This window comes from Thermobia domestica, chromosome 16 (genome assembly GCF_964235325.1).
Source record: "Thermobia domestica chromosome 16, izTheDome1.hap1.1, whole genome shotgun sequence".
Classification (NCBI taxonomy): domain Eukaryota; kingdom Metazoa; phylum Arthropoda; class Insecta; order Zygentoma; family Lepismatidae; genus Thermobia; species Thermobia domestica.
The window spans coordinates 141156958-141169383 of NC_137469.1; the positions used below are offsets into that span (position 1 = coordinate 141156958).

The window sequence follows — 12426 nt, forward strand, 5'->3', positions numbered from 1 at the left end:
ATCTCAATGGAGATTTTGTGGAGAAGTGAGAATGGGTATTATGTATATATCCACCTACACATGTATATACAGTATAGCTTACAAATGTATCTTTTAAAAGAAGTTTTTCAGCTTAAGGACCCACGTACTTACTTCAATGAAAAATGTAAAACTTTGGTTATCAAGTAGATTAAATTTTGTTTCTGAAAACCTTTTGGTCTACTTTTAAATTTTAGAAAAGAAGTTGATATCACTACAGTGGCTCCATTCACTTCATGCATGATTCTATAGTTATATTTACTTATGAGTGAAACGATTCAGATTAATTTAAGAAAATGCGAGCTTACTGTTATGAGCTTAGAATACAAGTTTAATTTTTCTAGTTTCTCTTTTTCCGCTTGAGTTCTCACAGCGTTTCTTACGAAACTTCTAATGCGAGTATAATAAATAGGATTTTATTTATTTAACATAATTTTCAGCTCCACCCTGCGGGACCAATTTACCCTGCAATCCGTAACAATTAATAATCATAACAATGGGAAAGGGAAGGGAGGAAGAAGCGAAGAGGAGCTTATTTAAAGGTGCTATCTGGCACTTGGCTGGTGAAACTTTGAGATGCAAGAGAAATCTCTGCGGGGATTATCATCAGTGCGGTTTGAGCCAGGTATCTCGTGATTACCATAGAAGAATGCTAAATATTAGTCTACGCTTCTGTGGTTAACTTTATAAAACATCATACACTCGACCCACTATCACGGAGATATTTATAACGAAAGAAATAAGGCATACATTCGACCATGTCTATCACGGAGATGTTTATAATGAAAGAAATAAGGCATACATTCGACCATGACTATCGCGGAGATATTTATAATGAAATAAATAAGGCATACATTGACCATGACTATCACGGAGGTATTTATAGTGAAAGAAGGGAGGCATACATCCGACCAGTTATTGCGGAGATGTTTATAATAAAAGAAGTAAGGCATACATTCGACCATGGCTATCGCGGAAATGTTTGTAATGAAAGAAGATAAGCATACATTCGACCACGGTTATCGCGGAGATATTTATAACAAAACAAGTGAAGCATACACTCAACCATGGATATTGCGGAGATATTTATAATGAAAGAAGTGAGACATACATTTGACCATACTTATCGCGCAGATATCTATAATAAAACAAATGAAAGTTTGGGATTTTCATACACGTTTTTCATCCTTTCCAAAAATAGATGGAAGCCAAACTTCTTATTTCTCCAATTACAAACTTTGTTGTTTTCAATGTACGTTGCTTTAAGAATCCTCGTTCCTACCCGGTAGCAGATAGGAATCGTCGAGAGGACGCGTTTTACCACCAACGTTTATTGCATCGAAGCAAGCTTAAATGATTGTGTTCCATTCTTCTCCAACTTCAAATTAGTTATGCTCAATATTTGAATAATCAATCATGTAATCGAATTTTGTACGGGGATAGTTATCACTAGAAGGGACAAAAGGTGAAGAGACTCGGAACGACACGTATGATGAAGGAATGATCATCGAAAAATAAAAAAGAAAGAGAGGAAACACTGACTCTCATCAATTCAGTCTACAGAAGAAATCGTGATAAATTACTCGAGAGAAATATCAATAAATATCAACAGGTGTATATCCGGAAATTTCCAATGGGAGGGGGTATGAAAATTTTTGGGCAAAACTGAAAACAACATAGGCCTATTTTGTGTTGAACATGAATCCTGATATGCATGTATGGCTATTACACACATACATACACACACGAACACCTCCACACACACACACACACACACACACACACACATATATATATATATATATATATATATATATATATATATATATATATATATATATATATATATATATATCAGAGATGCAAATAAGCAACAGAATTTTATTCACCCAAAAAAAGAGCTACTAGCCCACACCCCACAATAGAAATTATTTGCTTACCTTCAATATGATACTAAATACTCACCCGCACCGATGAACCACTCGCCTGGGGCATATTTACACCACTTATATATACATACTCTATTTATACATTAACAAACATGCGCAGGAGAAAAGTACCAAAATCTAAGAGAGCCGAATTGGAGTGGGGCTTTAAAGCGTTTCGCTGCAATAACATATTCACTTGTTAATAGTGTTTGTTAGTGTGTGTGTGTGTAATGGAGATGAAGAGTGATGGGTTATTCTGTTGCAGATATGCTACCTTTTGCTCTGCATTTCGACAAGAGACGTTAGGTGACAATTTCGTTTTTCTCTTATCGCTGCAAGTACATTAAAAAATCCTGTGCACTCAAGGGGGGCTCAAGCCGGGTAAGCTCCTTTAAATACGCCACTGAATATCAATAATAGAATTTTCAAAACGGAAAAAAGGAGAAAATTCTGCTCGGTTTATTTTTTGAATGTAGGTTTTGAGTGTGACCTCAACAAGTACCCCCAACTATGAAGTGGTGTCACATGAAAATAATTCATGACTAATTTGTCAAACGGAATATTTTACATGAGTAACGATATAAGTTAACACTTTCTTGCCCCATCAGGAATATTTTCTCAAATACAATATATTACTTCGAATCAATAAGCAGATCTTTGTTTCTTAGTGTTCACCCAGTGAGCCAGTATGAAGGAAAGCTACTTCATTTCAATTTTTGTGTTTCGTGAACCTAAAAATAAATTCCCTAAATGTTCAGACATATATACTATCGGTCTAGAAAGTTTGTCGATGTAGTAGAACACTTTACATATATTTATATCATCTACAGAAGGCCGATAACTTTATATCCGGCCAAATTAAACGCTGCTGTCATCTGTGTAGTTGCACCAGAAAAATGGAACCAGCATCATTATCAGTGTGGTGGCTCAGCTTTCAGGTACCGGAGTGCCGTGTTGGTGCTAATGAAATACCTCCTAAAGTGAATCCTTCTTGGGAAGGGTACTTACTGTATGTCTCTTTTCCGCGCACAATTTTCGTACGATTAAAACAGTGTCGGGAGAATTTAACAATCTGAGTGGTCATATCTAAAGATATCACGGCCAGGCAAATACAAATGAGGTCCATGCAGAAACATTTGCAATAAAATAAGCGTGTTAAAGATTGTCAGCGGAAGTGGCACCTAACGTGTTTCGTGGAATTTGTCGGTTGCAAATCCAGGATAATTCACTATGCCAACATAACATAATCCAGAGATTAACCTTGCCACAGTCCACCCTCAGCCATCTTATTCCAATGGGCCACTTTGCTGAACATAAAACGAACTGTACGAAAGACGCTTCTGGGGCTCAAGATGGATGGTTCTTATCACATTGGATGAGACCAACATTTATCCTATTAGTAACAGTAAGATTTAGGCATTTACTTCTGGCATAGATTGTACCAAGTTCTACCACCGGTGCCGATAAACCCTCCCGCAAGCAATCGTGATTGTCGCCAAATACGATTTGTTAGGGGAAGTCCTAGGCACGTGCTGTGGACAAAAACGTGAAGGTGAATGCTGTCTACTTCCAGGAATCCACCATAACACTAATCCAATGGAGGTACACTCATGTCCAAAATTATTGTCGCATGTCTATAAATACGTTGTTATAGGAATATAATTTGATAACGAATACACCCAGAATTTCTTATAATGTTAGTATGTGTATAATCGGCATAGACATGTATGTGACAAATTTCATGACAAAAGAGCAGTAAATAAGAACAATAAAACGAAAATAAAACTTTCTTGTCCATTTAGCAACATTTTGTTTTATTCATTCTAATTTTCGTATTTGTAATTCTTTTCCTATGAACTTTAACACAAATAGACATTTCCCGATTATACGCATAGTATCAGAATTAAGTACCCTGCAAAATGATTATCAAATTATATTCTTACAAGAAGACAGTTATAGATATGCGACAATCATTTTGGACATGCGTGCACATTCCTCTGTTATACAGAGACAGCAAAAACAAGGTGGAGATCCTCGTGCGGAAAGCGTCCACTCATCACTGGTATTATTTATGTGGCTTCAGGTATTTCTTGCCACGACAGAGTTTGGTAATCAATAAATTTATAATATTATACTATGGAAATATGAGATTCTACTTATAACGGAGAATCTAGCTCCCCATCAAAATAAAACCTGAGTTAAATTCTACTATCACATATACTCTCTGGTTTTATCATAAGCAAAAAATAGGAATGTCGTTATTTCCTTTCATGATTCTTGTAACTGGCTCCAGCACATTGAATTTCTGCGCATTTGCACTGTTAAAACAATTTCTACAACGTTGCTCTCACTGACCTATTGGAAACCTGAGAAAGGAATGGAATAGAATTTCTACGCCTAAGCTCCAACATAATTCATTGCAGTGGAAGTTGCGATGTTGGGCGCTAGTCCATAACCTTGTTGGTCCGACAGAACACAACCGGTGGTAATAGTAAGGTTTCCACAGAGTAAATATGGTTTTAAAATTGGTCGGATATTACCCAATCAACTTTCTGTACATATCTAATCTAGGTAAAATCGTTCTAAACGCCATGTAATATCTTGTTACTTTCATAGAATATTTTATTTCAGGTGCTGCCAACGAAGGCCCTACAAATAACTTGGCAGATAAAACCCTTTGTATGGCAGGTGTGCAAGGAGATGAGGGACAATATAGACATTATGATGTACACAACCTATACGGATTTAGTGAATCCAGAGCTACAAGACGGTAAGATTTTTTATACTACTATCTGTACAACAACTACTACTACAACTAGTACTACTACTACTACTACTACTAATAATAATAATAGTAATAATAATATGAATCCGAGTTATAAACTTGCATACACTGAGAAAAATGTATGTAGCGCACGTAAAATCGTATGTTACCTTAGTAAATCCTGTAGTTTTTGGATTTAACGTTCAGCAAACTTATAAATGAAATCACATGTTTTTTAAAAATACTTTCTGTATAAGTGTTCCATCTCTCCGTACTTTCCGTATGAAACAATATAGGCGGTCAGGATTTCATATACAAATGGACGTATATAACATATAGCTGACGAAGGTAACATACATATGTATGTAATATAAGGAAGACTGTTAGATATCAGACATCCTGCAATGGCATGATGTAACATCTAAGAGCAGTGCCTATTTAGCATACGGAAAACGTATGCTCCGAACTGATTTCTGTAGTAAGCAAGAGGATTTCGTATATTTGAACAATGTACTGAGAGAACGTATTTTTCTCAATGTAGAACTCTACATAGTAGCTCACTCGTATGGTAGTATGATACGCCCACTCTAAACATGTCCTACCTACATACACAGTACTCATTTTTCCCAACCGAACACAATAGGCCATTCTGACATTGTTTTAGGATGTTTTAGGAAATTTGATCTCTGTTCTTAGTTGATGTGGAATTTACACATTATTAGCATTTAACGAAGAAAATTTCCAAAGATTATATACCAGTCGATAAATCTCATTGAATTGAACAGAATGATACAGGTGATTATAGAATCTTATGCGTAGTTTTCGACAAAATAAGGAAAAAAATATTTGTAAACTTTAAGAATTTTTGCGATACCATAAGCACGTCAGGTATTAAAATGTGGAACTGATATGAAAATATAAATTAAACTTTCCATCATAATGGTAAAAATAATATAGTATGGACTATGCTTAATGAGATATAACCCAAAATTACGATTAACTCTTAAAAGTATAATGTTTTGTTTAATTATATTAATGTCAGATTAAAATATGTCAGATTAAGATATGTCAGATTAAAATCACATAACAGATTTTATGCAGCTGAACAAACCGGCATACTTGAGAATAAATTTTCATGCGTGATTTTCCAGAGAATTGAGAGAAGTATTTTTTTACGGCGCGTCAAAGTATGCCGTTCGTTGTTAACCCTTTTAGGATTTTTGGTAACTTTTGTTACCATGGCGTAGTATCGTCTTTGACCGCTTATTTAGGTTCTATTACATGTATTTATCCCGTTTCTTTTATTGGTCAGGTCAAGGATGGATCAAAGAACACCCCAGATGCATTTTGGAACCCAATGGTCAACTTGACGGCGCCAAGTGGGGGCAGTGGAGAGTGGCTTTTTTATGTCTAAGACAAATTTCAATTTTTCTTTTACGCCTTTAGTTTTCAAGATATCAGGTTGAAACTTTGCATATGGATTGTCGGTTCAGGTGTATGATACGGGTATGTAAGTGGTACCATTCAAAAGGGCTCGTTATACTGATGAAAATGACGTTTGAATCATGACTCTAGATCAGATGATAATGACGCAGTACATTTTTGAAGTACTCACGCACACACACACACACACGTGTATATATATGATTTGTAGATAAAGTCAATAATGGACCAGGAATCTAGCTCTTCACCTATTATTATTTATAAAAATACAAAATAGTCTTCGTGTTTTACAAAGTTAATATATGAGAATCTCCTTTATGACCAAGGTTGGAGGAAAATACGTTTCATACGGGAACCCCTTCGCTCAAAACAGCCACCAGGGTGTCTTATAGTGACTCCAGGTTACGGTCCTAGGAAACCTCAGCTCATAGCAGACTCGTGAGATATGGTTATGTTGAGGAATCCCCTTCGCTTGAGAGCAGCCTCCAGGGATGTTAGGATAGGTATAGGCCCTTAGTCCAAAGCGACCTCCAGAGCTGTAGTTTGTTGGCGATTAGTGGTCAACTGTGCCTCCTTCCTCTGTGGTTCCTCTTTTATGGGCCCCTCTTCGGATGGCTCGTCTTCTTTCGAGTTCTCTTCGTGTCTTCCTGTTCTGTGTATCGTCTGCTTGTTTGTAAACATTAGCACGTGTCGTTTATAACCGCTACTATGTTATAGAAGTATTTTTTTGTGGACGCTGTGTATATTTCGTAAAGACAGTGATTATTTTTTCGATTTATACTTTATTCTGCGACGCAAATAAGTACTTCCTTCGGTGGGAATTGCTTCCTTCCCACGCAACTGGACAAAGAAGTCTTTCATTGTTTTTCATATATATATATTTAAAACATTGCTTTTTGGTGAGAACATTTCAGTGAGCTACGAACCTTTTCAGTGTTTCTCCCTGACTTATTAATATGCACAGTATATATTTTGCAGTTATTTGGAACTAAATTAAGTGCTTTCTTTAATCATTTACGGAAATACTAGCTGACTAGGTGTTCGAGTGACCAGAGTGACGCCAGTCACATTGTTTTTGCAGTTCCTTATCTGTACTTTCTCACGCCCGAGTTATCGCAGTGTCTTGTGCATCGTAGCCAGTGAACTAAGATTAACATAAATTATTTTCCGTATTCTGTTTGTATGTATCCTCGTCGCCATAAGTGCCTTTACATCGCAGTGACGGGTATGTGACCGCGCAGTACTCCAAGGAAGGGATGGTTGTATAAGAATTTGTGATTAATTTTGAAGAGTTTTTATTTTGACTAGGGAATTAACATAGGTGAAGGGAGTAAAGACACAGATTTGAAGCATCAGTTCACTGTTATTGAAGCATCAGTGCACGAAAAGATTCGTATTTTCAGTTTTTCTATTTATTGTTTTATATGTTAAGTTAAACACCACAATATGTATCACTGATATCGCAGATCGTATTATTTTTTAAAATCGTGTTTGTAACCTATTGTCAAAACATTCATCTCCAGACATGATGTAGAGAGAAGAGAAAGAGATACGTCATATGTAATATATGTATATGTGATTCACTAAGTAACTGTAGAAATTAGTTAAAGGACACATAAGAGAGCGAAAAGGAGGTCTAGGAGTCTGAACTTTTTAGAGACGTCCTAGATAGGTGAAAATATAGTTAAAAATTGCAAAGGGTATCATGTAATTTAACTTTCTTTTCTTATATTCTTTTTCTTTCACATCCAAACATCTCTATTCAGAATTATGAGATAAAGGTGAAGAGAAAAACATTTCCATTTCAAGAATTATATCAGGGAAAAAATCTTTTGACTTAGACTAGATTCGAACTCGCAACCCTTGAATCCATGGCTCAGCACTCTGCTGATTGAGCTAACAACTTCTGTTGGAAAAACCTGATTTCTACAACTACCGATTGCAGAATGGTGTGTATTAACCAAGTTTGCCGAGATAATTGCTTCATATACCTATTGCAATAATAATAATAATAATAATAATAATAATAATAATAATAATAATAATAATAATAATAATAATAATAATAATAATAATAATAATAATAATAATAAAGCAGAAGAAGAAGAACAGAATTTAAAAAGTCGCATATGTTAAAAGTTTGACGTGCAGAGTAAGTCCTAATGTGAGATTTTATTATTTATATATAATAAATGTAAGCGTGGTTTATTCGTGCGTGCTACTCAAACTGCGCAACTCACTACCTAGTCCCATAAGGGTAGGTACAGTAGCCTTGCGTCCTCCAACCGTGAAGAATATTTCGGTTTGAACCTATGCGTGTCCCAAGAGGAAGGAAGAGATTGAAAGAAAGAAAAGTGGTTTAGAAATTATGCAAACGTAGAATATCTCACGAGGTGAGGTGATATAGAGTTCAGCGTGTCTTTCAGCTACTACTCTATACAAGACGTGCATCTACGACTTAACGTGGAACCAGAACCACACGACTCCTGACGGGAATCGAAACCCGTATCACCTCTAGTTCTATTATGGGAGACACAGGAACATGTAAAAATAATCGAAAATGAACGATATTAATGTTAAATCTATAGCTTTTGAGTACATGAATTATGTATGATACCCTCTATATCGTTCACATCAAAGTTTAGCATTATCGGCATGGAGGTTTAATGGGAGGGGTGAAAATTAAAAATTCCTAATTGAAAGATATGAGTGTCTATTCAATAGCTTTCGGGGTCGCTGAAATGAATAATTACACTCCCGATACTATTAAAGCCCAAAGCTTTACTCTTTCGTTAGCAGGAAGTTTATTCATTTACTTAACTCAGGACACCTTAAAGTTAAGGATATGAAATTCGATGCATATATTTCTAATTCAAAATTATTAGATACGTATTGTAGCTTAGACTTCTAAGGAGGGGAAGGGACAATTTACGCAATGATTTCCTTCACATTCGAATAAAATACTGCCCCATGATATTGCGAAAACTCATTTCAAGTGGTGTCATTGCTAATAGTTTTCCGTATTTGTTTATATCCCTACTCATTTATAACGGTACGGTATCTCACTTTTCCTGTGACGGGAGCAACACCTAAGCGAGCATTCAGTAAAGTAAATGCCATTAAAATCTATATTCATAGCACAGTGGTGCAAATAAAGTTGAGATCTTTGGCAATCTTTAGCATGGGAAGCGAATAAAGCCACCACATTGGAAAAGTAGCTAATGAATTTCTCTCCGAAAAATCTCACCCGCACATTTATTTTACAGGTGGTGGTTTATAGCTATACTTAAGTTTGTTGAATTTGCTCCAGTGGGGCGAGACACTGAAGTCATTCGTAATAAGGGGGGGAAGGGACATGTAAAAGTAGTCAAATATGAACAATATTAGTATCGAAATCATATTTTTCGTGGTCGCAGATGAATAGTGACGCTGTTGATGTTGCTTTGGTACACCTTCTCTGAAAAAGGTTGAGCGTATTGTTTATTGCTGTTTCGAGGCAAAAATTTTCTAAGTCCAACTTCGGGTATCTTCGGGAAAAAGTAAACCAGGTTCGAATCTCGAAGCCAACCTTTGCAATCGGGAAAAATCTTGCAGATGTTTTTTTCTTCTTTTAAATATAATAAGACTTGTTACCAATTATATATAAAAAAGCAACATTGATTGAAATACTTAATGATACAATATTTCGAAACTGTATTAATGCCAGCACATGCTTGTTTGTCATTTTGCTCTCCATACTTAATGGAATATTTAGATACGTAAACGAATCTTTCCATATGTAAAAGAATGGTGAAAGTTAACACATAGAACATTATTCTCTCCTGAGTACTAAAATAAAAGTCAAAGTAGAACAAAAACAGCGCTTGCAGTGGATATGAATGTAATTATTATCTTAAATACCGCTACATATTGCTAGAAGTATTATTCGTAGAGCGCTTGTGTTAGCTCAGAGGTACGCCGTTGGATTTCAAATCGTAAGGTCGAGGGTTCGATTCCCCTCTGAGTCAATGTTTTTTATGAAATTCTATTTTCCGCAATGCATGAAAAATTATATAAAATAATTACATTAAAATACGTCAGTTGTATATATGTATATAACATATAATCATTGCAGAACATAGTGATTATTATGTTTAAAATATAACAGGTGTTCACAGTAAGTTGGTATTCTATGATAAATGTGAATTTTAAATACAAATTAAGAAAATAATATCATCTCAATAAATAAATTATGTAGTGTATTTATTTGCAGCTATTTGTCATATAGGGGTTACTTCTGAACATTCGTATTACAGCATGTCATTGATATTCTTGAAAAATTATCCGAGGCATAAAAAGAGGGTATAAACAGAGAATCCAAAGTCGGAACGCTCGCAAGAAATTCATGAACCCCAAAGGTCACGTGAGCAGACTGGAATTGTGCTTATGAAGCATGCCACAGCAGAAGGTCTTTACATAGATTTTCAGTTCAATACCTGATATATGTTTTTGCAATGTGGAAGTGGTGATGCCTTTGATCGCTCTCTCTCACTTTCCCGCTCGCTCACTCTGTATTTATATATATGAAAGTGGATGTATGTGTGTGTTTCGACATAATTGTGATATTTCTAGAGCAATTTTAACCATATTTCTTACAATCTGGAAAAGAGTACTGTCGGGATATATATCAAAAATGCTAGAAAAGGATCGATATTAGTATCGAATCCATAGTTTCGTGGTCGCTTAGGTAAACAGTTCTACTTTCAATTCAAGTCCAATTAAGCTCCCATTAGCACCCAGGGTGGTTACGTAGCGACAAAAAAAAAAATATCGAAATCAACCAATATTAGAGTCGAAGCGTAAGTTTTCAGTGCCGCATTTCCCATTAGTCCAACTAGGCCCGTGCCTAGAGAGCAACATATTTGAAGAGCGCAAAGTTTAAAATTTTAATTTTTTTCGTATGAAAAAGTTAAAAAAAATCGAGAGCAAATATACTATTTCATGAGCAGTCCTCTTTTACTATTCTAATATATTTAATGATAGCGTAAGAAATCTGAAAATAATTCAGAACATGTTTCCCATTTATTTTTTGTTACGTAATTGTAGCTGTAGCATCTAGTGAGTGGTATTTAACTGCAATAAATTCACTAATTAAGCATATTCGAATTAAGTTTTATTTGTAAGTTAGGGATCAAGGGACGGAGAAATGTGTAGTTATTGGGGGCGCCGAGAGCAAAAGTGCGTAGGGACGCCGAGCTTCTAAATGCAGCACTGTTCGCTAAATTAATTGGTAGAAATTTTAATGCCATTTAAGACCAAATTTAGTCCTAGCAGTGGCAGTATCCGTTTGCTGTCCTAGGAGGAATGAAAGGGACTGACATCAAAATTATAAAAAAAGACCTACATTAGTGTCGAATCTATAATTTTGGGGGTCTCTTAGGTAAAGATTGGAACTTCAGATGCCATGTAAGTTAAGCCCTCATTAACACAATGAAGGAGTTTGTGACATGTAGAAATAATTGAAAATAACCAATGTTAGTATACAACCCATATCTTTCGTGGTCGCCAAGTTCATTGGGAGCAGTTCTGATGACCTTTAAGTTTAAGTTCAACTTCCAGTAAGAGTAAGATCCCCAGCACATCTAATAAGGAGAGCGTAGTTCTGGAATATCTGGGACACGGCTCTTCCAATAGAAAAGTATACATTTTTCGAGTCGAGACATCACTTTTACAGTCCATTTTCGAGACTGGACAGCCACAAATCTTGTCTCGTGCGCATCCGTAAATACCATACCTATTCACAATTCGGGTTTCAACATTTTTCATCAATATCAACTAAGAAATAAAAGTAGATATGAAAGTTTGTTTTTTCGTGAAAACAGGCCTTTAATAAGTATGAAAATAATGTCACGAACAGTATAAAAGTCAAATAATTTGTCTAAAGGTAAAAACTAATACAATTTGCCTAATAGCATTTTTCTAAATATCATATTTAAATCATTTGTCGACTAGATATATGATATGCAGAGACGGCTCTACCATATATGCAACACGTGCATTTGCATGGAGCGGCAAGTTTGGAGGGTCCGGCAAAATCTGTCATAAGTATATTATTTAAATTAAATATTTCTTGTTGGAAACAGACTTCATGATGATGGTAGTTACACTTACTAAGCTGACCTATTTGAATACTACCTTCTTAGAAAATTATGGATAAAACACTAAGATCAGTCGTTTTACATTATTTTTACATGTCACACCTCCCAACTTCCATAACTTCATACTACTACAATA

The 12426-nt window shown here is 35.4% G+C and overlaps 1 protein-coding gene across 2 annotated transcripts in view; it reads left to right on the forward strand.

Annotated features, from left to right (window-relative positions):
* Positions 1-12426, forward strand: part of LOC145673464 (lysosomal alpha-glucosidase-like) — a 264976-nt gene that overhangs the window by 140446 nt on the left and 112104 nt on the right. For both annotated transcript variants that reach the window (XM_081743185.1, XM_081743184.1), the window contains exon 15: positions 4578-4716. In XM_081743185.1, coding sequence (XP_081599311.1) covers positions 4578-4716 — 139 coding nt within the window. The remainder of the gene's footprint in view (positions 1-4577; positions 4717-12426) is intronic.